We start from the raw sequence: 25,572 nt of genomic DNA, 5'->3' as shown, positions 1-25,572 counted from the left end.
AAGGGAAGCAAGAACGGGTAAAATGTGGGTTTCTGCTTGCTGTGGACATGCAGCCAGGGAGATGCTGGAGCACATGCTTCAGGGCTGGCTGTGGGACACGGAAACCACTTGGGTCTGTTTCGCGTGGGCTCCCAGCGCTGCCCATGGGGTGGGTGGGGGTGCCCCGGCCGCCCCCTTGGTGACAGTCACAATGGAGACCCCATCCATGCTGCGGTGGGACCTGGCAACGGGGCCAGTGCCTGTTCCACAGAGCCTGGGGCAGGGAGCAGGGCTGGCTCCCTGCCAGGCTCTCCTCTCTCCTGCACTTCCCGTGGGAGGCAGGGGGCTGCTCTTTGGGAATATCTGACTGCCACCGTGGTCCCATCCCCTGGCTGGAGAGGAACCGCAGCACCCTGCGGTGGGGGTGAGCAGCGCTGGGGGCAAGAGGGGAGCCCGGGGGGCTGCAGCAGGGCTGGGGGGGACCAGCGGTGGGGGTGAGGGCTGCGTGGTCAGCCCCAGCGCCTTCCCTGCCTGCGGCGGGACAGGGGCTGAATCCAGGCGATATCCCCCACTTACGCTCCCCGGGGGCTCTGCCCGCCGGCATGGGGGGCCTTGGCCTCGCCGGGATTTCTGTGGAAACCCAGGTACTGGACAGGGTGGAACAGCTCAAACCATCTGTTCTTCCCCTACTTATAAACTCAACAGGAGGAGTGTGTTTTGCGATGACATCACTACGGATGCTCTCCTTTTATTCATCGCGCAGCCGTCTGTGATGGTTTCCTCATGTGCCAAACACGCGAGCGGGTGCTGAGGGACGGGCAGGGGGACACAAACACCCCCTTAACCAGCGTTTCATTTCTCCCCTTGGGAAGCAGGTCTGTCCCCGCAGAGGCTCCATCATCCCCTTCCCGAGGCGTCTGCAGAGCAACCAGCAGAGTTAGCTGGAAGAAACGATGGACTCCAAGGTATAAAGTGAAGCACAAACCCAAGGTGAACTTCTCTGCAGGTGCAGGTCTGCCACGGGGACCTCCCCTGCAGAAATAAACGTGGCGGTGCGGTCAGCCGGGCAGGCGGTGGGGAGCCAGGCTTGCTTTGGCCGGCAGTGTTGGGTGGTGGGGGGACTAATTCTGCAGCCCTCCTGTGCTGGGCACGAAGCTGTGAGGCGGCTCGGCAGCTCTCATGGAGTTGGTTTGGATGACTCAGTGTTTTGGGTGGTCAGGCATATTGTGACGTCATGAATACTGGGTGGCAGCGAAGAGCTGAAGGTGGTGACAAACGGCTGGAGGTGGTGGTGCCATCCACCCGCTCCCCAGTGTCCAGCTCTGCTGTCTACCGCTGCTGGTCGTGTTTGCTCAAGTGACCAAGCTCTCCCTCCCTGTGGCAGTGGGGAGAGCCCTCTCTGGAGCAGAAGGTTTTGGACGTGCCCGCGATGGAGAAAAAAAAGGTGTCTGAAGCCGAGTTCAGGAGACTGCAGAGAGAGTTTCAGAGAGCAGCGGAGAAGAGGAAATCTTACAGTGCCAACGTGAGGCAGCAAATGCAGGCTCAGGAGTGAGTGCAGCTTTGTGTTTGGAAAGTTCCTCCATGCCGAGATCTGGGGACCCCGGTGCTGAAGTGAGGAGGGGTGAGGACTTGCTCCGGTATTGCAGGTGGGATGTGCTAAAGGTCATTTGTTGTCGTTGTGTTTTTACAGAAAAGAAATAGCGTCGCTGACTCAAGAACGCAAAGTGGTGTTATTAACGCCGAGCCAGATCCCATCCCCAAGAAATAGGATGCGGGATGAGAGGAATTGTACGGGGCTCCAAGGCCTTTTGCAGACCAAATATCAGTGTGATTCCCTGATTAAAGACAGAAAAGCCCTGTTAGCGGAGCTGGACAAGGAGGTAAGAGCATCTGGAGCGTTCCCTGGCTGAGCACGGTAGAGCAGTGCAGAGTCACAGAGTCAACCCTATGTAAAACGCACTTGGTTCAGGCTTTGGAATATAATGCTGCCTCCTGGCAAAAACCACAAGACAATGCCAAGCGGGCAGAGCCAGGCTCCCATTCAAGTCAGCACTGGCTGGAAACGTCAGGTCTGACTCTCAACCACCTTCTTGTCCCACGGGTCTCTGCAGCTGCTCTTTGACGGCACGCGCCTGCCTGGGGTCACACAACATCCCTCTGCTTGTCCCTTGAGGGTTTTTTTTTTCCTCATGTAAAAAAAAAAAAGACAAAACTGGAACAGTCAGTTGTGCTGCCTGAGACATGGGAAATAGAGGAGCAGCAACATCTAAGGGATGTCCCATCACTTCTCCTGAGGACAGTCTGGTTGGGTTTGGTCAGTGGTGGGGTGGCATGCCCAGGGCAACCCAGGGCTACAGAAGTGACAGGTCCCTGCAGCTTTCTGCTCTGGACAAGCCACCCATGACGGAAGCCAGGGAACATGCTCAGGTGGTTTGCAGGTGCTAGATGTGCTGTAGAGTTTTCCGCAACAGGGTTAGCTTTCAATCAGGGATCTCTTGGCTGAGTCATACCTCTCCCACCTGCCCCCGGCTTCGTTGTTCTCCAACTACTTCGCTCTTCTCATGGATTTATTTCCTCTGGCAGCTGCCCACTTCTGACAAAAGTTTTCCTCCACTCATTCCCAGGGAGTGCTGCGCAGACCCCTGTCTGGCCAGCACTCTACCCCTACCAAAAAGCCACCCTCCTTGCCTCTTCTGCTCGGCACAGAGTGCTGCTGTGCCGCCTTCAGCACCTGCTGAATTTCCCTCCAGAGGCAGCTGCGTTTCCTTTGCCACACAAAAATAAACCCATTCCTGGTTACAGCGTATGTTTCTTGAGTGTGCAGGGTGGGATCCCTTGGGATTAAAGCTGCCGCTGTAACTGTGAGCTCCTTAATGACATGGTTGCTGTAGTTCAGGTCAACAGGGTATTTTCTTTGGCTAAGTGTCCTGCCAAGAGTCCAGAACGTAGGGGTGGAGATTATACTGACTTTTTTTTCCCCTCTCTTTCTTTTTTCTAACCTGTACGTGCAGATACTAGAGCTGGAAAAAAAGATGGCGAGGCAAAACCGGGCGGCAGTGAAGGCGAAGCAAGCAAACAGTAGCAACCAGCTGCAAAAGCAGATTGAGACACTGGAGCTGCATCTAAACAACGTAAGCAAACATTTTGCAGACCTCCGGAGACCATGTGTGGGGCCACACTGGGGCCTGTGTGCAACCCCCTTTTTGGCCAGGACCAAGTGTAATGCTGCAGATGCATTTGGTTGAGACAAACTGCATAAAGGAGGAGCTGGCTCGTTCCTCTGGCCTGCTTGCTCCCAGAGTATCTCAAAGGCTCCTTCAAGCTTGGTGAGCCAAATGCAGCACTTGGGCCATGCCAAGAAGCCTGAAGGTCTGCACCTGTTTAGTGATAAACCTGAGCTGCCTGCAGCCACCTTGCCTTGGACACCACCAGCTCCTGGTCTGTGCCATGATCAGCCTAGCCTGCTGTTACCTCCCCTGTCTTGGGGAGGGGGATAGTACAGGAGCAACTTCAGAGAAGAGATTTGTCCCAGCCGTGGTCAAGGTCTTTCAGCAGAAACCTGACGCCCCCAAGTCCCGCACCAGCTTCAAACCTTTTGCTTGCCTCTCCCCAGGTCACCGTCCATTTCCATACCATCCTGTCCAGAAACAAAGAGCTCCGAGAAGAGATTGAAAAGCTGCAAATCCAGAAAGCTCTTTTGGGCAAGCTCTCCTTGAAGCTCCATAAGAAGCTGGCTCAGCAGAGGAGAAGGATGAACACTGCCGCTGAGCAGTGCACACAAGGCTACAAGCAGCGGTACGTGGCCTTGTGAACACTCTGTGGCAAACTTGGCGCTGGTGGGCAATGCCAGCGACGGGTGTCGATGTAAAGAGAGGCCATCTGCAACTTCAGAGAGAGGATGCACCCGCTGTTGTCTAGAGCTGGGTGCTAAGGCTTTGGTGCTTGGTCAGTGCAGGGAGACCGGTACCCCCAGGGGGGTTTACTCCGCCTATGCCAGATGTTTCTCAGGATGTGGTGAACTGCCCTATGGAGCAGCCTCTTTCCCCCCGAGTCCCATCTCAGCCTGCATGGGAGGGTGCAGCAGACCTGGAGCAGAGACCAGCCAGCTCCAGGCAAAGTGAGCTTGGCTGCCACAGCTGGGTGCTGTGTCCGAGTACAAACCCCCAGCCAGAGCTGTGTTAGCTGCTGCTGGCCTCGGGCTAACGCAGCTGCATCTGCATGGGAGCTGGCCAGCGTGCACAGCATCACGGGGGTTTTGCTCGGCCAGGCACAGAGATGCATGGGAATGGGCAGGACTACAAATCCTTATACCTTCCCGTGGTGTAACCTGCTGCTCTCTGTGCTCAGGATGGGGGCTCTGGCAAGGATTGCAGCCTTGAACAAAAGACACATAGAAGACACAGTCCAGCGCAATGTTGAGCTGCAGGAGCAGAAGCGTGCCCTAGAAAAGGAGAACAAACTGAAAAACTTCATGCTGACCAAGTGCAGAGATCGCTCGGAATTGGAGGAAGTGGCCAAAAAGAGAAAAGGTACCAGATGAGAGAGAATACCTGCAACTGGTAGCACAAGCCAGGAGTTGGCAGAGTTGCCCAAGGGGGTTGCGTATAGAAGCTTATAGCTCTGCACCCCAAAGGCGGGACCTCTCCCCATAGCTCTGCACCCCAAAGGCGGGACCTGTCCCCTGCCTGCAGGCTCCTTCACCCAGCCTTCAGCCTACAAGTGGAAAGGATGAAGAGTGATAACCAAGTGAAAGCACCCAGCATCATGTGTCTTGGGGTGCCCTTGGGGCAGAGGGAGGGGTGGGGAGGCAGGGAGCTGCCCCTATGGCTCCTTTTGTCCTCTTGGGGAAGGATCCCACCGTGTTTGCCCCGTTCCCATGAGGACAGGGAGCTCCCTGCTTAGTTTTGGGTGAAATAAAGACACTCTCTGCCCCTCTGGCCCCAGGCCCCACGCCAAACCTCAGGGCACCTGCAGGGAAAGGCTCTGCAAAGGGAGCCCTGCAGGGACACGCACAGCCAGGCCTCTTTTTCCATCTCTCCCTCAGCCCTGAAGGCAGCCCAGTGGGCCAAGCAGAGCCAAATGGAGAGCTTCGAGAGCCAGGAGGTGGCTTACAGGCGCCTGCTGGAGCTGGCAGAGGACGGGAACTTTGACCGCCTGGTGGATAACTTCATCGAAAAGGAGGGGAAGAACTTTGCCTCCTTCATCTACATCACTGAGCTGAAGAACGAGATGGAGAAGATGAAGCAGAGGATCAAGGATGTCCAGGTCTCTTCCAAGCTCTTCATGTCTGCCCTTTCTCAGCTGGTGCTTTGGGGCTGGCGTGGGTTTTTTTCCTCTCCCATGTGTCCGGCCTCGCTGCTCACAGCGGAGCCCAGCTCACAGCCTGCCACACGGGTGGGATTAGGGGAATGCAAAGCGGTAGCCCAAAATAGAACTCCCACAGACAGAAGGCTGTGTTCTCAGAGCTAAAAGTGTCTCAGTGCTGCCACCGTGTACCCAGCAGTATGCAGGAGGGCCAAGAGCTGCCTCGGCCTTGAGTGGGGCTGGCTGGAGTGAGAAGGGGGGTCATGACTTGTCCTCCTGCCCTGGGGACAGTGGTCCCCAGAGGGGTCAAGTGGGATGTCCCTGCTCCCAGGGTGGAGGGATGGTCCCCAGCCTCTCTTGGGCACATCTGGTGAGCATTCAGCCAGTATGCCCTCCATGTGCTTGTGTTTACACAGGACGAAATTACGACCCTTATGATGGACCGGGAGGACGCAGAGACGGGCAACTTCCATGTCCTGCAGGAGCTGGAGGTATGGCAGCCGGGATTTCCCTCTGCCAGGGCAGCAGAAGCCTGTGTGTCCCGGCATGTGTCCTAGCGAGTGTGGTCCCGTCAACACCGCTCTGGGCAACGGCTGGAGAGGCATGGGCAGAAAAGGGCCCTGCATTGGCTTTGGCAGCCCTGTCTCCCAGTGCATGAGGAGAGGGTGACTGCAGGGCTTCTGCCAGCCCTGGTTCTCTGGCACCTGGGGCCTGGGCTGTGGCATGGGGAGCTTGGGATCCCCTTCACAGAGCCTTTCCCCTGCAGGGATGGGAGCATCCCACAGCCCCTCCTGGGCCGCCTCCAGTGTCCGGACTGGACTTGGCCAGGACTTGGGGGTGGGGGGGCGCGAGCAGGGGGCTGTTGTGACACCTGGCAAAACCTTTGCGGATAGGAAAAACTAGCGGAAACCACGAGGGAAGCCAACTGGTGCGAAGAGAGATGCAAAGAGAGCAGCAGAGTCCTGGGCCAGATCAAATGTGGCGTGGAGGCCCTTTTGGAAGTAATCGGTGGCGATGCTACGAAGACAACGGAGCAGCTTGGAGAAAATGGGCAGATCACGGATGGGAATCTGACGCGGATTTTAGGTGGGTCAGGGCTGCCCGCCTTCGCTTGCCACATGGCCCAGACCTTGTCTGTCCACCCCCTGCTTGCCCCGTGTTTAGATTGAGCTGGTTTCCTGCCCCCACCCCGTCATGCACGGGTGTCCCTAATGGGAATTTGCGATGCCAAATCCCCAGGAAATTCAGGAGCCAACCGGGACGTAGAACCACCCCGGTGGACCCCCCAGGCCCCCATGTTGGCTCTGGGTGTGGGACCCAGCCTTGACCCCTCGCCCCTGGGGAGCCTGACGGCACTGCCTGGGGGGAATCCATGGGTCCTGTGCCCAGCAGACCGCCGGGGCGGCGTTTGGGCAGGGCCCGGTGGAGGGGCCCTGTGGGACAGCATTCCCTCCCACCCAGGTCTCGTGGAGAAGGAGACCAACGAGCTCCTGCTGATGGAGAGCGTCCTGCGCTACACGCGGGCTGAGGGCTCGCAGCCGGCCCAGCCCTTCGCCAGCCCGCTCCTGGGCACCACCAGCCTCCCGTGGGTGATGGATCGGGCCCGGCTCTGCCCGCCGCCCCCCGCCCTGGACAGCACCCCCGCCGACATCGCCGCCTGTGAGTGAGGTGGGAGGGAGGGGCTACGGCCAGGCAGACAGCCAATCCACAACCCCCTCATGGCCGCCTGGCCAATCCCCCGCTGCCACCTCTCCTCCCCAGCCAATCCCCACCGGCCTGTCCCACCCCACCACATCTATAAGGCCTGTGCCGGCAGACACGGGTGTCCTTTTCTTGGGCAGGGGAGGTGCCGCTGGGCCACGGGCAGCTGCACCAGCTGGTCCTCCAGAGCTGCGAGAAGGAGCTGGGCCACGCTGCCGCTGCCGCCAAGAAGGGGAGCAAGAGCCTCAAGGAGTGAGAGCCCGGCACGGAGGGATGAAATAAACAGTTCCGCTCCTCAGCTGCCCCTCTGCTTCTGCGCCCTGGACATCCTTCCATCTCCCAACACCTTCTGCGGGCTTCAAAAGCTTGCCGGCTGATATTTCGGCACGGCTTGGCCCACTGCTGACAGCAGCCATGGCCGGGGGTGGGAACAGCTGCTCTCCGGCGGGGGGGCCGTTGCCGTTGCTCAACGCCACGCGCTTCCCGCAGCTGGGCATCGCGGGAGTGGTGCACCGGGGACATGGTGACCACAGTCCCGGTCCTGCACCATGCCTGCCCGAGGGGCTTGGTGAGGCCACGGGGGGATGCAGAGCGGGCTCGCGGGGCTTTGCCTGCTAAGCTGGGAGAAGCCGGCAGCTCTCTGCTGCCTGAAGGAAAGCTGAGCTCAGCGCTGGTCCTGGGCTGGTGGGACCAGGTGGCTGCTAGCCAGCAGCCCTGCGTGAAACAGCCTGTTTGGGTCTGGGAGCTGGGCCACGCTGGGAACCGAGGAGGCAAGGGGAGGAGAGGGCACGCGAGGGTGATGTGCAGGGGCCGGGAGGCTGGGGCAGGGGGGTCTGGGAGGGCGCGGGGGCTCCCGCCGGGCACAGCCGCACTGCGCAGACACACTAGAAACTGGAGCTTTGGCCCTATTTCTGCTGAGGGTGAAGAGAAGCGAACCAGAGAGGAGGGATCTGCAGTATGAGACAGCCAGGGCCACCGAGACAGTGACAGCTTCATCCCTGGAGAGGTGGGGGTTATTATCCCACGGAGCTGTTGATCATGCAGGAATGGGATGAAAATCCCTGGGAGCTTCCCCCAGCCCCGCCGGGAGCCTCAGGCTTCAGTGCCTTCCCAGCATCGCTCTGCCCTCGGTTGTGATTTTTCTTACCTAGTGCCACATTCTGCTTTCTGCCATGAAAATCATTTCCAAGTAAATGCATCCTCAGAGCCTGTCCGTCTGGCTGTGAATTAGCCTGGAACTGGATGGCTGGCTTGTTAGCTCATCAGAGTCTCCGGGATAACGGCAAAGAGCAACCTCAGGAGCAATGTGCTGGCTGGGGATTTTGCTCATCGCCTTGAACTGGCCGCACCCTGCAACCTGGGCCACAGATGCCCTTCGCTCACCTTCAGCACCTCCTCTGTTCCCCTTCACCCCAGAGCTGAGTAAGCAACACCAGGTCTACAAAACACAGCCCTGCTGCAGCCTCCAGCGCTGTCTCGTGCTTCTGCCCTCCAGGGATCTCTGGGTTTGCCGAGTCCCTGGGAAGGAGCTGGCCACGCACTCCAGCTTATGAGGAAGGGATTATCACAGCTCTTGTGACTCAGCCCGTGGCTCCCGTGTGCTTCCCTGCACGGAAGGGAGAGAAGCAGGCAGGAATCCTCAGTTTGTCCCCTCTACCGGGCTGCCAAAGAGTCTCTGTCCCCAGGGACATTCCCCAGGCCGGCAGTGCCAACCATTGGTGCTGTCCCGACGGCAGGCATCTTGAGGGTGTCTGGATGCTGAGGGCAATGGCAGTGATGTGGTGATTGCAGCCTCTCCACAAGGAAGACAGGTAGGAAGGCCAGGGAGCCGGCTGTGGGGCCGGCAAGGAAGGGAAAGCAGCTCTGTGGCCCCAAAGTGCTGCTGGGGATGGTGAAGCCCTGGGTGCTGCTTTCCAGTTGGAGCAAAAGGCTTCCAAGTCCCAAATTACGGGCTGATTCAAACACCCCAAAGGGAAGCAAGAACGGGTAAAATGTGGGTTTCTGCTTGCTGTGGACATGCAGCCAGGGAGATGCTGGAGCACATGCTTCAGGGCTGGCTGTGGGACACGGAAACCACTTGGGTCTGTTTCGCGTGGGCTCCCAGCGCTGCCCATGGGGTGGGTGGGGGTGCCCCGGCCGCCCCCTTGGTGACAGTCACAATGGAGACCCCATCCATGCTGCGGTGGGACCTGGCAACGGGGTCAGTGCCTGTTCCACAGAGCCTGGGGCAGGGAGCAGGGAGGGCTGGCTCCCTGCCAGGCTCTCCTCTCTCCTGCACTTCCCGTGGGAGGCAGGGGGCTGCTCTTTGGGAATATCTGACTGCCACCGTGGTCCCATCCCCTGGCTGGAGAGGAACCGCAGCACCCTGCGGTGGGGTGAGCAGCGCTGGGGGCAAGAGGGGAGCCCGGGGGGCTGCAGCAGGGCTGGGGGGGACCAGCGGTGGGGGTGAGGGCTGCGTGGTCAGCCCCAGCGCCTTCCCTGCCTGCGGCGGGACAGGGGCTGAATCCAGGCGATATCCCCCACTTACGCTCCCCGGGGGCTCTGCCCGCCGGCATGGGGGGCCTTGGCCTCGCCGGGATTTCTGTGGAAACCCAGGTACTGGACAGGGTGGAACAGCTCAAACCATCTGTTCTTCCCCTACTTATAAACTCAACAGGAGGAGTGTGTTTTGCGATGACATCACTACGGATGCTCTCCTTTTATTCATCGCGCAGCCATCTGTGATGGTTTCCTCATGTGCCAAACACACGAGCGGGTGCTGAGGGACGGGCAGGGGGACACAAACACCCCCTTAACCAGCGTTTCATTTCTCCCCTTGGGAAGCAGGTCTGTCCCCGCAGAGGCTCCATCATCCCCTTCCCGAGGCGTCTGCAGAGCAACCAGCAGAGTTAGCTGGAAGAAACGATGGACTCCAAGGTATAAAGTGAAGCACAAACCCAAGGTGAACTTCTCTGCAGGTGCAGGTCTGCCACGGGGACCTCCCCTGCAGAAATAAACGTGGCGGTGCGGTCAGCCGGGCAGGCGGTGGGGAGCCAGGCTTGCTTTGGCCGGCAGTGTTGGGTGGTGGGGGGACTAATTCTGCAGCCCTCCTGTGCTGGGCACGAAGCTGTGAGGCGGCTCGGCAGCTCTCATGGAGTTGGTTTGGATGACTCAGTGTTTTGGGTGGTCAGGCATATTGTGACGTCATGAATACTGGGTGGCAGCGAAGAGCTGAAGGTGGTGACAAACGGCTGGAGGTGGTGGTGCCATCCACCCGCTCCCCAGTGTCCAGCTCTGCTGTCTACCGCTGCTGGTCGTGTTTGCTCAAGTGACCAAGCTCTCCCTCCCTGTGGCAGTGGGGAGAGCCCTCTCTGGAGCAGAAGGTTTTGGACGTGCCCGCGATGGAGAAAAAAAAGGTGTCTGAAGCCGAGTTCAGGAGACTGCAGAGAGAGTTTCAGAGAGCAGCGGAGAAGAGGAAATCTTACGGTGCCAACGTGAGGCAGCAAATGCAGGCTCAGGAGTGAGTGCAGCTTTGTGTTTGGAAAGTTCCTCCATGCCGAGATCTGGGGACCCCGGTGCTGAAGTGAGGAGGGGTGAGGACTTGCTCCGGTATTGCAGGTGGGATGTGCTAAAGGTCATTTGTTGTCGTTGTGTTTTTACAGAAAAGAAATAGCGTCGCTGACTCAAGAACGCAAAGTGGTGTTATTAACGCCGAGCCAGATCCCATCCCCAAGAAATAGGATGCGGGATGAGAGGAATTGTACGGGGCTCCAAGGCCTTTTGCAGACCAAATATCAGTGTGATTCCCTGATTAAAGACAGAAAAGCCCTGTTAGCGGAGCTGGACAAGGAGGTAAGAGCATCTGGAGCGTTCCCTGGCTGAGCACGGTAGAGCAGTGCAGAGTCACAGAGTCAACCCTATGTAAAACGCACTTGGTTCAGGCTTTGGAATATAATGCTGCCTCCTGGCAAAAACCACAAGACAATGCCAAGCGGGCAGAGCCAGGCTCCCATTCAAGTCAGCACTGGCTGGAAACGTCAGGTCTGACTCTCAACCACCTTCTTGTCCCACGGGTCTCTGCAGCTGCTCTTTGACGGCACGCGCCTGCCTGGGGTCACACAACATCCCTCTGCTTGTCCCTTGAGGGTTTTTTTTTTCCTCATGTAAAAAAAAAAAAAGACAAAACTGGAACAGTCAGTTGTGCTGCCTGAGACATGGGAAATAGAGGAGCAGCAACATCTAAGGGATGTCCCATCACTTCTCCTGAGGACAGTCTGGTTGGGTTTGGTCAGTGGTGGGGTGGCATGCCCAGGGCAACCCAGGGCTACAGAAGTGACAGGTCCCTGCAGCTTTCTGCTCTGGACAAGCCACCCATGACGGAAGCCAGGGAACATGCTCAGGTGGTTTGCAGGTGCTAGATGTGCTGTAGAGTTTTCCGCAACAGGGTTAGCTTTCAATCAGGGATCTCTTGGCTGAGTCATACCTCTCCCACCTGCCCCCGGCTTCGTTGTTCTCCAACTACTTCGCTCTTCTCATGGATTTATTTCCTCTGGCAGCTGCCCACTTCTGACAAAAGTTTTCCTCCACTCATTCCCAGGGAGTGCTGCGCAGACCCCTGTCTGGCCAGCACTCTACCCCTACCAAAAAGCCACCCTCCTTGCCTCTTCTGCTCGGCACAGAGTGCTGCTGTGCCGCCTTCAGCACCTGCTGAATTTCCCTCCAGAGGCAGCTGCGTTTCCTTTGCCACACGAAAATAAACCCATTCCTAGTTACAGCGTATGTTTCTTGAGTGTGCAGGGTGGGATCCCTTGGGATTAAAGCTGCCGCTGTAACTGTGAGCTCCTTAATGACATGGTTGCTGTAGTTCAGGTCAACAGGGTATTTTCTTTGGCTAAGTGTCCTGCCAAGAGTCCAGAACGTAGGGGTGGAGATTATACTGACTTTTTTTTCCCCTCTCTTTCTTTTTTCTAACCTGTACGTGCAGATACTAGAGCTGGAAAAAAAGATGGTGAGGCAAAACCGGGCGGCAGTGAAGGCGAAGCAAGCAAACAGTAGCAACCAGCTGCAAAAGCAGATTGAGACACTGGAGCTGCATCTAAACAACGTAAGCAAACATTTTGCAGACCTCCGGAGACCATGTGTGGGGCCACACTGGGGCCTGTGTGCAACCCCCTTTTTGGCCAGGACCAAGTGTAATGCTGCAGATGCATTTGGTTGAGACAAACTGCATAAAGGAGGAGCTGGCTCGTTCCTCTGGCCTGCTTGCTCCCAGAGTATCTCAAAGGCTCCTTCAAGCTTGGTGAGCCAAATGCAGCACTTGGGCCATGCCAAGAAGCCTGAAGGTCTGCACCTGTTTAGTGATAAACCTGAGCTGCCTGCAGCCACCTTGCCTTGGACACCACCAGCTCCTGGTCTGTGCCATGATCAGCCTAGCCTGCTGTTACCTCCCCTGTCTTGGGGAGGGGGATAGTACAGGAGCAACTTCAGAGAAGAGATTTGTCCCAGCTGTGGTCAAGGTCTTTCAGCAGAAACCTGACGCCCCCAAGTCCCGCACCAGCTTCAAACCTTTTGCTTGCCTCTCCCCAGGTCACCGTCCATTTCCATACCATCCTGTCCAGAAACAAAGAGCTCCGAGAAGAGATTGAAAAGCTGCAAATCCAGAAAGCTCTTTTGGGCAAGCTCTCCTTGAAGCTCCATAAGAAGCTGGCTCAGCAGAGGAGAAGGATGAACACTGCCGCTGAGCAGTGCACACAAGGCTACAAGCAGCGGTACGTGGCCTTGTGAACCCTCTGTGGCAAACTTGGCGCTGGTGGGCAATGCCAGCGACGGGTGTCGATGTAAAGAGAGGCCATCTGCAACTTCAGAGAGAGGATGCACCCGCTGTTGTCTAGAGCTGGGTGCTAAGGCTTTGGTGCTTGGTCAGTGCAGGGAGACCGGTACCCCCAGGGGGGTTTACTCCGCCTATGCCAGATGTTTCTCAGGCTGTGGTGAACTGCCCTATGGAGCAGCCTCTTTCCCCCCGAGTCCCATCTCAGCCTGCATGGGAGGGTGCAGCAGACCTGGAGCAGAGACCAGCCAGCTCCAGGCAAAGTGAGCTTGGCTGCCACAGCTGGGTGCTGTGTCCGAGTACAAACCCCCAGCCAGAGCTGTGTTAGCTGCTGCTGGCCTCGGGCTAACGCAGCTGCATCTGCATGGGAGCCGGCCAGCGTGCACAGCATCACGGGGGTTTTGCTCGGCCAGGCACAGAGATGCATGGGAATGGGCAGGACTACAAATCCTTATACCTTCCCGTGGTGTAACCTGCTGCTCTCTGTGCTCAGGATGGGGGCTCTGGCAAGGATTGCAGCCTTGAACAAAAGACACATAGAAGACACAGTCCAGCGCAATGTTGAGCTGCAGGAGCAGAAGCGTGCCCTAGAAAAGGAGAACAAACTGAAAAACTTCATGCTGACCAAGTGCAGAGATCGCTCGGAATTGGAGGAAGTGGCCAAAAAGAGAAAAGGTACCAGATGAGAGAGAATACCTGCAACTGGTAGCACAAGCCAGGAGTTGGCAGAGTTGCCCAAGGGGGTTGCGTATAGAAGCTTATAGCTCTGCACCCCAAAGGCGGGACCTCTCCCCATAGCTCTGCACCCCAAAGGCGAGACCTGTCCCCTGCCTGCAGGCTCCTTCACCCAGCCTTCAGCCTACAAGTGGAAAGGATGAAGAGTGATAACCAAGTGAAAGCACCCAGCATCATGTGTCTTGGGGTGCCCTTGGGGCAGAGGGAGGGGTGGGGAGGCAGGGAGCTGCCCCTATGGCTCCTTTTGTCCTCTTGGGGAAGGATCCCACCGTGTTTGCCCCGTTCCCATGAGGACAGGGAGCTCCCTGCTTAGTTTTGGGTGAAATAAAGACACTCTCTGCCCCTCTGGCCCCAGGCCCCACGCCAAACCTCAGGGCACCTGCAGGGAAAGGCTCTGCAAAGGGAGCCCTGCAGGGACACGCACAGCCAGGCCTCTTTTTCCATATCTCCCTCAGCCCTGAAGGCAGCCCAGTGGGCCAAGCAGAGCCAAATGGAGAGCTTCGAGAGCCAGGAGGTGGCTTACAGGCGCCTGCTGGAGCTGGCAGAGGACGGGAACTTTGACCGCCTGGTGGATAACTTCATCGAAAAGGAGGGGAAGAACTTTGCCTCCTTCATCTACATCACTGAGCTGAAGAACGAGATGGAGAAGATGAAGCAGAGGATCAAGGATGTCCAGGTCTCTTCCAAGCTCTTCATGTCTGCCCTTTCTCAGCTGGTGCTTTGGGGCTGGCGTGGGTTTTTTCCTCTCCCATGTGTCCGGCCTCGCTGCTCACAGCGGAGCCCAGCTCACAGCCTGCCACACGGGTGGGATTAGGGGAATGCAAAGCGGTAGCCCAAAATAGAACTCCCACAGACAGAAGGCTGTGTTCTCAGAGCTAAAAGTGTCTCAGTGCTGCCACCGTGTACCCAGCAGTATGCAGGAGGGCCAAGAGCTGCCTCGGCCTTGAGTGGGGCTGGCTGGAGTGAGAAGGGGGGTCATGACTTGTCCTCCTGCCCTGGGGACAGTGGTCCCCAGAGGGGTCAAGTGGGATGTCCCTGCTCCCAGGGTGGAGGGATGGTCCCCAGCCTCTCTTGGGCACATCTGGTGAGCATTCAGCCAGTATGCCCTCCATGTGCTTGTGTTTACACAGGACGAAATTACGACCCTTATGATGGACCGGGAGGATGCAGAGACGGGCAACTTCCATGTCCTGCAGGAGCTGGAGGTATGGCAGCCGGGATTTCCCTCTGCCAGGGCAGCAGAAGCCTGTGTGTCCCGGCATGTGTCCTAGCGAGTGTGGTCCCGTCAACACCGCTCTGGGCAATGGCTGGAGAGGCATGGGCAGAAAAGGGCCCTGCATTGGCTTTGGCAGCCCTGTCTCCCAGTGCATGAGGAGAGGGTGACTGCAGGGCTTCTGCCAGCCCTGGTTCTCTGGCACCTGGGGCCTGGGCTGTGGCATGGGGAGCTTGGGATCCCCTTCACAGAGCCTTTCCCCTGCAGGGATGGGAGCATCCCACAGCCCCTCCTGGGCCGCCTCCAGTGTCCGGACTGGACTTGGCCAGGACTTGGGGGTGGGGGGGCGCGAGCAGGGGGCTGTTGTGACACCTGGCAAAACCTTTGCGGATAGGAAAAACTAGCGGAAACCACGAGGGAAGCCAACTGGTGCGAAGAGAGATGCAAAGAGAGCAGCAGAGTCCTGGGCCAGATCAAATGTGGCGTGGAGGCCCTTTTGGAAGTAATCAGTGGCGATGCTACGAAGACAACGGAGCAGCTTGGAGAAAATGGGCAGATCACGGATGGGAATCTGACAAGGATTTTAGGTGGGTCAGGGCTGCCCGCCTTCGCTTGCCACATGGCCCAGACCTTGTCTGTCCACCCCCTGCTTGCCCCGTGTTTAGATTGAGCTGGTTTCCTGCCCCCACCCCGTCATGCACGGGTGTCCCTAATGGGAATTTGCGATGCCAAATCCCCAGGAAATTCAGGAGCCAACCGGGACGTAGAACCACCCCGGTGGACCCCCCAGGCCCCCATGTTGGCTCTGGGTGTGGGACCCAGCCTTGACCCCTCGCCCCTGGGGAGCCTGACGGCACTGCCTGGGGGGAATCCATGGGTCCTGTGCCCAGCAGACCGCCGGGGCGGCGTTTGGGCAGGGCCCGGTGGAGGGGCCCTGTGGGACAGCATTCCCTCCCACCCAGGTCTCGTGGAGAAGGAGACCAACGAGCTCCTGCTGATGGAGAGCGTCCTGCGCTACACGCGGGCTGAGGGCTCGCAGCCGGCCCAGCCCTTCGCCAGCCCGCTCCTGGGCACCACCAGCCTCCCGTGGGTGATGGATCGGGCCCGGCTCTGCCCGCCGCCCCCCGCCCTGGACAGCACCCCCGCCGACATCGCCGCCTGTGAGTGAGGTGGGAGGGAGGGGCTACGGCCAGGCAGACAGCCAATCCACAACCCCCTCATGGCCGCCTGGCCAATCCCCCGCTGCCACCTCTCCTCCCCAGCCAATCCCCACCGGCCTGTCCCACCCCACCACATCTATAAGGCCTGTGCCGGCAGACACGGGTGTCCTTTTCTTGGGCAGGGGAGGTGCCGCTGGGCCACGGGCAGCTGCACCAGCTGGTCCTCCAGAGCTGCGAGAAGGAGCTGGGCCACGCTGCCGCTGCCGCCAAGAAGGGGAGCAAGAGCCTCAAGGAGTGAGAGCCCGGCACGGAGGGATGAAATAAACAGTTCCGCTCCTCAGCTGCCCCTCTGCTTCTGCGCCCTGGACATCCTTCCATCTCCCAACACCTTCTGCGGGCTTCAAAAGCTTGCCGGCTGATATTTCGGCACGGCTTGGCCCACTGCTGACAGCAGCCATGGCCGGGGGTGGGAACAGCTGCTCTCTGGCGGGGGGGCTGTTGCCGTTGCTCAACGCCACGCGCTTCCCGCAGCTGGGCATCGCGGGAGTGGTGCACCGGGGACATGGTGACCACAGTCCCGGTCCTGCACCATGCCTGCCCCAGGGGCTTGGTGAGGCCACGGGGGGATGCAGAGCGGGCTCGCGGGGCTTTGCCTGCTAAGCTGGGAGAAGCCGGCAGCTCTCTGCTGCCTGAAGGAAAGCTGAGCTCAGCGCTGGTCCTGGGCTGGTGGGACCAGGTGGCTGCTAGCCAGCAGCCCTGCGTGAAACAGCCTGTTTGGGTCTGGGAGCTGGGCCACGCTGGGAACCGAGGAGGCAAGGGGAGGAGAGGGCACGCGAGGGTGATGTGCAGGGGCCGGGAGGCTGGGGCAGGGGGGTCTGGGAGGGCGCGGGGGCTCCCGCCGGGCACAGCCGCACTGCGCAGACACACTAGAAACTGGAGCTTTGGCCCTATTTCTGCTGAGGGTGAAGAGAAGCGAACCAGAGAGGAGGGATCTGCAGTATGAGACAGCCAGGGCCACCGAGACAGTGACAGCTTCATCCCTGGAGAGGTGGGGGTTATTATCCCACGGAGCTGTTGATCATGCAGGAATGGGATGAAAATCCCTGGGAGCTTCCCCCAGCCCCGCCGGGAGCCTCAGGCTTCAGTGCCTTCCCAGCATCGCTCTGCCCTCGGTTGTGATTTTTCTTACCTAGTGCCACATTCTGCTTTCTGCCATGAAAATCATTTCCAAGTAAATGCATCCTCAGAGCCTGTCCGTCTGGCTGTGAATTAGCCTGGAACTGGATGGCTGGCTTGTTAGCTCATCAGAGTCTCCGGGATAACGGCAAAGAGCAACCTCAGGAGCAATGTGCTGGCTGGGGATTTTGCTCATCGCCTTGAACTGGCCGCACCCTGCAACCTGGGCCACAGATGCCCTTCGCTCACCTTCAGCACCTCCTCTGTTCCCCTTCACCCCAGAGCTGAGTAAGCAACACCAGGTCTACAAAACACAGCCCTGCTGCAGCCTCCAGCGCTGTCTCGTGCTTCTGCCCTCCAGGGATCTCTGGGTTTGCCGAGTCCCTGGGAAGGAGCTGGCCACGCACTCCAGCTTATGAGGAAGGGATTATCACAGCTCTTGTGACTCAGCCCGTGGCTCCCGTGTGCTTCCCTGCACAGAAGGGAGAGAAGCAGGCAGGAATCCTCAGTTTGTCCCCTCTACCGGGCTGCCAAAGAGTCTCTGTCCCCAGGGACATTCCCCAGGCCGGCAGTGCCAACCATTGGTGCTGTCCCGACGGCAGGCATCTTGAGGGTGTCTGGATGCTGAGGGCAATGGCAGTGATGTGGTGATTGCAGCCTCTCCACAAGGAAGACAGGTAGGAAGGCCAGGGAGCCGGCTGTGGGGCCGGCAAGGAAGAGAAAGCAGCTCTGTGGCCCCAAAGTGCTGCTGGGGATGGTGAAGCCCTGGGTGCTGCTTTCCAGTTGGAGCAAAAGGCTTCCAAGTCCCAAATTATGGGCTGATTCAAACACCCCAAAGGGAAGCAAGAACGGGTAAAATGTGGGTTTCTGCTTGCTGTGGACATGCAGCCAGGGAGATGCTGGAGCACATGCTTCAGGGCTGGCTGTGGGACACGGAAACCACTTGGGTCTGTTTCGCATGGGCTCCCAGAGCTGCCCATGGGGTGGGTGGGGGTGCCCCGGCCGCCCCCTTGGTGACAGTCACAATGGAGACCCCATCCATGCTGCGGTGGGACCTGGCAACGGGGCCAGTGCCTGTTCCACAGAGCCTGGGGCAGGGAGCAGGGCTGGCTCCCTGCCAGGCTCTCCTCTCTCCTGCACTTCCCGTGGGAGGCAGGGGGCTGCTCTTTGGGAATATCTGACTGCCACCGTGGTCCCATCCCCTGGCTGGAGAGGAACCGCAGCACCCTGCGGTGGGGTGAGCAGCGCTGGGGGCAAGAGGGGAGCCCGGGGGGCTGCAGCAGGGCTGGGGGGGACCAGCGGTGGGGGTGAGGGCTGCGTGGTCAGCCCCAGCGCCTTCCCTGCCTGCGGCGGGACAGGGGCTGAATCCAGGCGATATCCCCCACTTACGCTCCCCGGGGGCTCTGCCCGCCGGCATGGGGGGCCTTGGCCTCGCCGGGATTTCTGTGGAAACCCAGGTACTGGACAGGGTGGAACAGCTCAAACCATCTGTTCTTCCCCTACTTATAAACTCAACAGGAGGAGTGTGTTTTGCGATGACATCACTACGGATGCTCTCCTTTTATTCATCGCGCAGCCGTCTGTGATGGTTTCCTCATGTGCCAAACACACGAGCGGGTGCTGAGGGACGGGCAGGGGGACACAAACACCCCCTTAACCAGCGTTTCATTTCTCCCCTTGGGAAGCAGGTCTGTCCCCGCAGAGGCTCCATCATCCCCTTCCCGAGGCGTCTGCAGAGCAACCAGCAGAGTTAGCTGGAAGAAACGATGGACTCCAAGGTATAAAGTGAAGCACAAACCCAAGGTGAACTTCTCTGCAGGTGCAGGTCTGCCACGGGGACCTCCCCTGCAGAAATAAACGTGGCGGTGCGGTCAGCCGGGCAGGCGGTGGGGAGCCAGGCTTGCTTTGGCCAGCAGTGTTGGGTGGTGGGGGGACTAATTCTGCAGCCCTCCTGTGCTGGGCACGAAGCTGTGAGGCGGCTCGGCAGCTCTCATGGAGTTGGTTTGGATGACTCAGTGTTTTGGGTGGTCAGGCATATTGTGACGTCATGAATACTGGGTGGCAGCGAAGAGCTGAAGGTGGTGACAAACGGCTGGAGGTGGTGGTGCCATCCACCCGCTCCCCAGTGTCCAGCTCTGCTGTCTACCGCTGCTGGTCGTGTTTGCTCAAGTGACCAAGCTCTCCCTCCCTGTGGCAGTGGGGAGAGCCCTCTCTGGAGCAGAAGGTTTTGGACGTGCCCGCGATGGAGAAAAAAAAGGTGTCTGAAGCCGAGTTCAGGAGACTGCAGAGAGAGTTTCAGAGAGCAGCGGAGAAGAGGAAATCTTACAGTGCCAACGTGAGGCAGCAAATGCAGGCTCAGGAGTGAGTGCAGCTTTGTGTTTGGAAAGTTCCTCCATGCCGAGATCTGGGGACCCCGGTGCTGAAGTGAGGAGGGGTGAGGACTTGCTCCGGTATTGCAGGTGGGATGTGCTAAAGGTCATTTGTCGTTGTGTTTTTACAGAAAAGAAATAGCGTCGCTGACTCAAGAACGCAAAGAGGTGTTATTAACGCCGAGCCAGATCCCATCCCCAAGAAATAGGATGCGGGATGAGAGGAATTGTACGGGGCTCCAAGGCCTTTTGCAGACCAAATATCAGTGTGATTCCCTGATTAAAGACAGAAAAGCCCTGTTAGCGGAGCTGGACAAGGAGGTAAGAGCATCTGGAGCGTTCCCTGGCTGAGCACGGTAGAGCAGTGCAGAGTCACAGAGTCAACCCTATGTAAAACGCACTTGGTTCAGGCTTTGGAATATAATGCTGCCTCCTGGCAAAAACCACAAGACAATGCCAAGCGGGCAGAGCCAGGCTCCCATTCAAGTCAGCACTGGCTGGAAACGTAAGGTCTGACTCTCAACCACCTTCTTGTCCCACGGGTCTCTGCAGCTGCTCTTTGACGGCACGCGCCTGCCTGGGGTCACACAACATCCCTCTGCTTGTCCCTTGAGGGGTTTTTTTTTCCTCATGTAAAAAAAAAAAAGACAAAACTGGAACAGTCAGTTGTGCTGCCTGAGACATGGGAAATAGAGGAGCAGCAACATCTAAGGGATGTCCCATCACTTCTCCTGAGGACAGTCTGGTTGGGTTTGGTCAGTGGTGGGGTGGCATGCCCAGGGCAACCCAGGGCTACAGAAGTGACAGGTCCCTGCAGCTTTCTGCTCTGGACAAGCCACCCATGACGGAAGCCAGGGAACATGCTCAGGTGGTTTGCAGGTGCTAGATGTGCTGTAGAGTTTTCCGCAACAGGGTTAGCTTTCAATCAGGGATCTCTTGGCTGAGTCATACCTCTCCCACCTGCCCCCGGCTTCGTTGTTCTCCAACTACTTCGCTCTTCTCATGGATTTATTTCCTCTGGCAGCTGCCCACTTCTGACAAAAGTTTTCCTCCACTCATTCCCAGGGAGTGCTGCGCAGACCCCTGTCTGGCCAGCACTCTACCCCTACCAAAAAGCCACCCTCCTTGCCTCTTCTGCTCGGCACAGAGTGCTGCTGTGCCGCCTTCAGCACCTGCTGAATTTCCCTCCAGAGGCAGCTGCGTTTCCTTTGCCACACAAAAATAAACCCATTCCTGGTTACAGCGTATGTTTCTTGAGTGTGCAGGGTGGGATCCCTTGGGATTAAAGCTGCCGCTGTAACTGTGAGCTCCTTAATGACATGGTTGCTGTAGTTCAGGTCAACAGGGTATTTTCTTTGGCTAAGTGTCCTGCCAAGAGTCCAGAACGTAGGGGTGGAGATTATACTGACTTTTTTTTCCCCTCTCTTTCTTTTTTCTAACCTGTACGTGCAGATACTAGAGCTGGAAAAAAAGATGGCGAGGCAAAACCGGGCGGCAGTGAAGGCGAAGCAAGCAAACAGTAGCAACCAGCTGCAAAAGCAGATTGAGACACTGGAGCTGCATCTAAACAACGTAAGCAAACATTTTGCAGACCTCCGGAGACCATGTGTGGGGCCACACTGGGGCCTGTGTGCAACCCCCTTTTTGGCCAGGACCAAGTGTAATGCTGCAGATGCATTTGGTTGAGACAAACTGCATAAAGGAGGAGCTGGCTCGTTCCTCTGGCCTGCTTGCTCCCAGAGTATCTCAAAGGCTCCTTCAAGCTTGGTGAGCCAAATGCAGCACTTGGGCCATGCCAAGAAGCCTGAAGGTCTGCACCTGTTTAGTGATAAACCTGAGCTGCCTGCAGCCACCTTGCCTTGGACACCACCAGCTCCTGGTCTGTGCCATGATCAGCCTAGCCTGCTGTTACCTCCCCTGTCTTGGGGAGGGGGATAGTACAGGAGCAACTTCAGAGAAGAGATTTGTCCCAGCCGTGGTCAAGGTCTTTCAGCAGAAACCTGACGCCCCCAAGTCCCGCACCAGCTTCAAACCTTTTGCTTGCCTCTCCCCAGGTCACCGTCCATTTCCATACCATCCTGTCCAGAAACAAAGAGCTCCGAGAAGAGATTGAAAAGCTGCAAATCCAGAAAGCTCTTTTGGGCAAGCTCTCCTTGAAGCTCCATAAGAAGCTGGCTCAGCAGAGGAGAAGGATGAACAGTGCCGCTGAGCAGTGCACACAAGGCTACAAGCAGCGGTACGTGGCCTTGTGAACCCTCTGTGGCAAACTTGGCGCTGGTGGGCAATGCCAGCGACGGGTGTCGATGTAAAGAGAGGCCATCTGCAACTTCAGAGAGAGGATGCACCCGCTGTTGTCTAGAGCTGGGTGCTAAGGCTTTGGTGCTTGGTCAGTGCAGGGAGACCGGTACCCCCAGGGGGGTTTACTCCGCCTATGCCAGATGTTTCTCAGGCTGTGGTGAACTGCCCTATGGAGCAGCCTCTTTCCCCCCGAGTCCCATCTCAGCCTGCATGGGAGGGTGCAGCAGACCTGGAGCAGAGACCAGCCAGCTCCAGGCAAAGTGAGCTTGGCTGCCACAGCTGGGTGCTGTGTCCGAGTACAAACCCCCAGCCAGAGCTGTGTTAGCTGCTGCTGGCCTCGGGCTAACGCAGCTGCATCTGCATGGGAGCCGGCCAGCGTGCACAGCATCACGGGGGTTTTGCTCGGCCAGGCACAGAGATGCATGGGAATGGGCAGGACTACAAATTCTTATACCTTCCCGTGGTGTAACCTGCTGCTCTCTGTGCTCAGGATGGGGGCTCTGGCAAGGATTGCAGCCTTGAACAAAAGACACATAGAAGACACAGTCCAGCGCAATGTTGAGCTGCAGGAGCAGAAGCGTGCCCTAGAAAAGGAGAACAAACTGAAAAACTTCATGCTGACCAAGTGCAGAGATCGCTCGGAATTGGAGGAAGTGGCCAAAAAGAGAAAAGGTACCAGATGAGAGAGAATACCTGCAACTGGTAGCACAAGCCAGGAGTTGGCAGAGTTGCCCAAGGGGGTTGCGTATAGAAGCTTATAGCTCTGCACCCCAAAGGCGGGACCTCTCCCCATAGCTCTGCACCCCAAAGGCGGGACCTGTCCCCTGCCTGCAGGCTCCTTCACCCAGCCTTCAGCCTACAAGTGGAAAGGATGAAGAGTGATAACCAAGTGAAAGCACCCAGCATCATGTGTCTTGGGGTGCCCTTGGGGCAGAGGGAGGGGTGGGGAGGCAGGGAGCTGCCCCTATGGCTCCTTTTGTCCTCTTGGGGAAGGATCCCACCGTGTTTGCCCCGTTCCCATGAGGACAGGGAGCTCCCTGCTTAGTTTTGGGTGAAATAAAGACACTCTCTGCCCCTCTGGCCCCAGGCCCCACGCCAAACCTCAGGGCACCTGCAGGGAAAGGCTCTGCAAAGGGAGCCCTGCAGGGACACGCACAGCCAGGCCTCTTTTTCCATCTCTCCCTCAGCCCTGAAGGCAGCCCAGTGGGCCAAGCAGAGCCAAATGGAGAGCTTCGAGAGCCAGGAGGTGGCTTACAGGCGCCTGCTGGAGCTGGCAGAGGACGGGAACTTTGACCGCCTGGTGGATAACTTGATCGAAAAGGAGGGGAAGAACTTTGCCTCCTTCATCTACATCACTGAGCTGAAGAACGAGATGGAGAAGATGAAGCAGAGGATCAAGGATGTCCAGGTCTCTTCCAAGCTCTTCATGTCTGCCCTTTCTCAGCTGGTGCTTTGGGGCTGGCGTGGGTTTTTTTCCTCTCCCATGTGTCCGGCCTCGCTGCTCACAGCGGAGCCCAGCTCACAGCCTGCCACACGGGTGGGATTAGGGGAATGCAAAGCGGTAGCCCAAAATAGAACTCCCACAGACAGAAGGCTGTGTTCTCAGAGCTAAAAGTGTCTCAGTGCTGCCACCGTGTACCCAGCAGTATGCAGGAGGGCCAAGAGCTGCCTCGGCCTTGAGTGGGGCTGGCTGGAGTGAGAAGGGGGGTCATGACTTGTCCTCCTGCCCTGGGGACAGTGGTCCCCAGAGGGGTCAAGTGGGATGTCCCTGCTCCCAGGGTGGAGGGATGGTCCCCAGCCTCTCTTGGGCACATCTGGTGAGCATTCAGCCAGTATGCCCTCCATGTGCTTGTGTTTACACAGGACGAAATTACGACCCTTATGATGGACCGGGAGGACGCAGAGACGGGCAACTTCCATGTCCTGCAGGAGCTGGAGGTATGGCAGCCGGGATTTCCCTCTGCCAGGGCAGCAGAAGCCTGTGTGTCCCGGCATGTGTCCTAGCGAGTGTGGTCCCGTCAACACCGCTCTGGGCAACGGCTGGAGAGGCATGGGCAGAAAAGGGCCCTGCATTGGCTTTGGCAGCCCTGTCTCCCAGTGCATGAGGAGAGGGTGACTGCAGGGCTTCTGCCAGCCCTGGTTCTCTGGCACCTGGGGCCTGGGCTGTGGCATGGGGAGCTTGGGATCCCCTTCACAGAGCCTTTCCCCTGCAGGGATGGGAGCATCCCACAGCCCCTCCTGGGCCGCCTCCAGTGTCCGGACTGGACTTGGCCAGGACTTGGGGGTGGGGGGGCGCGAGCAGGGGGCTGTTGTGACACCTGGCAAAACCTTTGCGGATAGGAAAAACTAGCGGAAACCACGAGGGAAGCCAACTGGTGCGAAGAGAGATGCAAAGAGAGCAGCAGAGTCCTGGGCCAGATCAAATGTGGCGTGGAGGCCCTTTTGGAAGTAATCGGTGGCGATGCTACGAAGACAACGGAGCAGCTTGGAGAAAATGGGCAGATCACGGATGGGAATCTGACGCGGATTTTAGGTGGGTCAGGGCTGCCCGCCTTCGCTTGCCACATGGCCCAGACCTTGTCTGTCCACCCCCTGCTTGCCCCGTGTTTAGATTGAGCTGGTTTCCTGCCCCCACCCCGTCATGCACGGGTGTCCCTAATGGGAATTTGCGATGCCAAATCCCCAGGAAATTCAGGAGCCAACCGGGACGTAGAACCACCCCGGTGGACCCCCCAGGCCCCCATGTTGGCTCTGGGTGTGGGACCCAGCCTTGACCCCTCGCCCCTGGGGAGCCTGACGGCACTGCCTGGGGGGAATCCATGGGTCCTGTGCCCAGCAGACCGCCGGGGCGGCGTTTGGGCAGGGCCCGGTGGAGGGGCCCTGTGGGACAGCATTCCCTCCCACCCAGGTCTCGTGGAGAAGGAGACCAACGAGCTCCTGCTGATGGAGAGCGTCCTGCGCTACACGCGGGCTGAGGGCTCGCAGCCGGCCCAGCCCTTCGCCAGCCCGCTCCTGGGCACCACCAGCCTCCCGTGGGTGATGGATCGGGCCCGGCTCTGCCCGCCGCCCCCCGCCCTGGACAGCACCCCCGCCGACATCGCCGCCTGTGAGTGAGGTGGGAGGGAGGGGCTACGGCCAGGCAGACAGCCAATCCACAACCCCCTCATGGCCGCCTGGCCAATCCCCCGCTGCCACCTCTCCTCCCCAGCCAATCCCCACCGGCCTGTCCCACCCCACCACATCTATAAGGCCTGTGCCGGCAGACACGGGTGTCCTTTTCTTGGGCAGGGGAGGTGCCGCTGGGCCATGGGCAGCTGCACCAGCTGGTCCTCCAGAGCTGCGAGAAGGAGCTGGGCCACGCTGCCGCTGCCGCCAAGAAGGGGAGCAAGAGCCTCAAGGAGTGAGAGCCCGGCACGGAGGGATGAAATAAACAGTTCCGCTCCTCAGCTGCCCCTCTGCTTCTGCGCCCTGGACATCCTTCCATCTCCCAACACCTTCTGCGGGCTTCAAAAGCTTGCCGGCTGATATTTCGGCACGGCTTGGCCCACTGCTGACAGCAGCCATGGCCGGGGGTGGGAACAGCTGCTCTCCGGCGGGGGGGCCGTTGCCGTTGCTCAACGCCACGCGCTTCCCGCAGCTGGGCATCGCGGGAGTGGTGCACCGGGGACATGGTGACCACAGTCCCTGCCCTGCACCATGCCTGCCCGAGGGGCTTGGTGAGGCCACGGGGGGATGCAGAGCGGGCTCGCGGGGCTTTGCCTGCTAAGCTGGGAGAAGCCGGCAGCTCTCTGCTGCCTGAAGGAAAGCTGAGCTCAGCGCTGGTCCTGGGCT

At 58.7% G+C, this 25,572-nt stretch overlaps 4 protein-coding genes across 9 annotated transcripts; all 4 read left to right on the top strand.

The window, feature by feature from the left end:
* LOC129735250 (coiled-coil domain-containing protein 63-like) lies at positions 1-7,282 on the top strand. 2 transcript variants are annotated; one of them, XM_055700810.1, is made up of 12 exons: positions 1-17; positions 855-944; positions 1,364-1,527; positions 1,670-1,859; positions 2,991-3,110; positions 3,593-3,774; positions 4,327-4,508; positions 5,024-5,244; positions 5,700-5,774; positions 6,177-6,369; positions 6,745-6,942; positions 7,125-7,282. In XM_055700810.1, the coding sequence occupies exons 2-12, from the start codon at positions 933-935 to the stop codon at positions 7,238-7,240; spliced, it is 1,653 nt and encodes a 550-aa protein (XP_055556785.1). In that variant the 5' UTR covers positions 1-17; positions 855-932; the 3' UTR covers positions 7,241-7,282. The 2 variants fall into 2 exon arrangements, with proteins under 2 accessions (XP_055556785.1, XP_055556786.1); XM_055700811.1 differs by lacking the exons at positions 1-17; positions 855-944 and adding an exon at positions 967-985.
* A 2,470-nt stretch (positions 7,283-9,752) lies between these two features.
* Positions 9,753-15,408, top strand: LOC129735368 (coiled-coil domain-containing protein 63-like). Its single transcript, XM_055702224.1, has 9 exons — positions 9,753-9,900; positions 10,320-10,483; positions 10,626-10,815; positions 11,948-12,067; positions 12,550-12,731; positions 13,284-13,465; positions 13,981-14,201; positions 14,656-14,730; positions 15,133-15,408. The coding sequence occupies exons 1-9, from the start codon at positions 9,889-9,891 to the stop codon at positions 15,406-15,408; spliced, it is 1,422 nt and encodes a 473-aa protein (XP_055558199.1). The 5' UTR covers positions 9,753-9,888.
* Positions 15,326-16,238, top strand: LOC129735260 (coiled-coil domain-containing protein 63-like). The gene is made up of 2 exons (XM_055700915.1): positions 15,326-15,898; positions 16,081-16,238. Exons 1-2 carry the CDS (start codon positions 15,451-15,453, stop codon positions 16,194-16,196), a joined length of 564 nt encoding a protein of 187 aa, XP_055556890.1. The 5' UTR covers positions 15,326-15,450; the 3' UTR covers positions 16,197-16,238.
* A 1,363-nt stretch (positions 16,239-17,601) lies between these two features.
* Positions 17,602-25,423, top strand: LOC129735253 (coiled-coil domain-containing protein 63-like). Of its 5 annotated transcripts, none has more exons than XM_055700874.1 (12): positions 17,602-17,751; positions 18,763-18,852; positions 19,272-19,435; positions 19,575-19,764; positions 20,896-21,015; positions 21,498-21,679; positions 22,232-22,413; positions 22,929-23,149; positions 23,605-23,679; positions 24,082-24,274; positions 24,650-24,847; positions 25,030-25,420. In XM_055700874.1, exons 2-12 carry the CDS (start codon positions 18,841-18,843, stop codon positions 25,143-25,145), a joined length of 1,653 nt encoding a protein of 550 aa, XP_055556849.1. In that variant the 5' UTR covers positions 17,602-17,751; positions 18,763-18,840; the 3' UTR covers positions 25,146-25,420. The 5 variants fall into 5 exon arrangements, with proteins under 5 accessions (XP_055556849.1, XP_055556851.1, XP_055556847.1 ...); XM_055700876.1 differs by lacking the exon at positions 17,602-17,751 and adding an exon at positions 17,910-17,926; XM_055700875.1 differs by lacking the exon at positions 17,602-17,751 and having other exon boundaries at positions 18,724-18,852.
* The last annotated feature ends 149 nt before the right edge of the window (positions 25,424-25,572 follow it).

Source organism: Falco cherrug, chromosome 1, assembly GCF_023634085.1.
Source record: "Falco cherrug isolate bFalChe1 chromosome 1, bFalChe1.pri, whole genome shotgun sequence".
Lineage (NCBI taxonomy): Eukaryota > Metazoa > Chordata > Aves > Falconiformes > Falconidae > Falco > Falco cherrug.
This window is presented reverse-complemented; position numbering and strand designations above follow the sequence as displayed.

Excerpts from the sequence above, each read along its gene's own strand:
- LOC129735253 (XM_055700872.1), top strand. The coding sequence starts at position 18,671 with ATGTGCCAAACACACGAGCGGGTGCTGAGGGACGGGCAGGGGGACACA. Across the intron at positions 21,016-21,497 it reads TGGAGCTGCATCTAAACAAC|GTCACCGTCCATTTCCATAC; the intron begins GTAAGCAAACAT and ends GCCTCTCCCCAG. Across the intron at positions 23,150-23,604 it reads AGAGGATCAAGGATGTCCAG|GACGAAATTACGACCCTTAT; the intron begins GTCTCTTCCAAG and ends GTGTTTACACAG.
- LOC129735250 (XM_055700810.1), top strand. Across the intron at positions 3,775-4,326 it reads ACACAAGGCTACAAGCAGCG|GATGGGGGCTCTGGCAAGGA; the intron begins GTACGTGGCCTT and ends CTCTGTGCTCAG. Across the intron at positions 6,943-7,124 it reads CCCCGCCGACATCGCCGCCT|GGGAGGTGCCGCTGGGCCAC; the intron begins GTGAGTGAGGTG and ends TTTCTTGGGCAG.
- LOC129735260 (XM_055700915.1), top strand. The coding sequence starts at position 15,451 with ATGGGAATTTGCGATGCCAAATCCCCAGGAAATTCAGGAGCCAACCGG. Across the intron at positions 15,899-16,080 it reads CCCCGCCGACATCGCCGCCT|GGGAGGTGCCGCTGGGCCAC; the intron begins GTGAGTGAGGTG and ends TTTCTTGGGCAG.
- LOC129735368 (XM_055702224.1), top strand. Across the intron at positions 10,816-11,947 it reads TAGCGGAGCTGGACAAGGAG|ATACTAGAGCTGGAAAAAAA; the intron begins GTAAGAGCATCT and ends CTGTACGTGCAG. Across the intron at positions 12,068-12,549 it reads TGGAGCTGCATCTAAACAAC|GTCACCGTCCATTTCCATAC; the intron begins GTAAGCAAACAT and ends GCCTCTCCCCAG.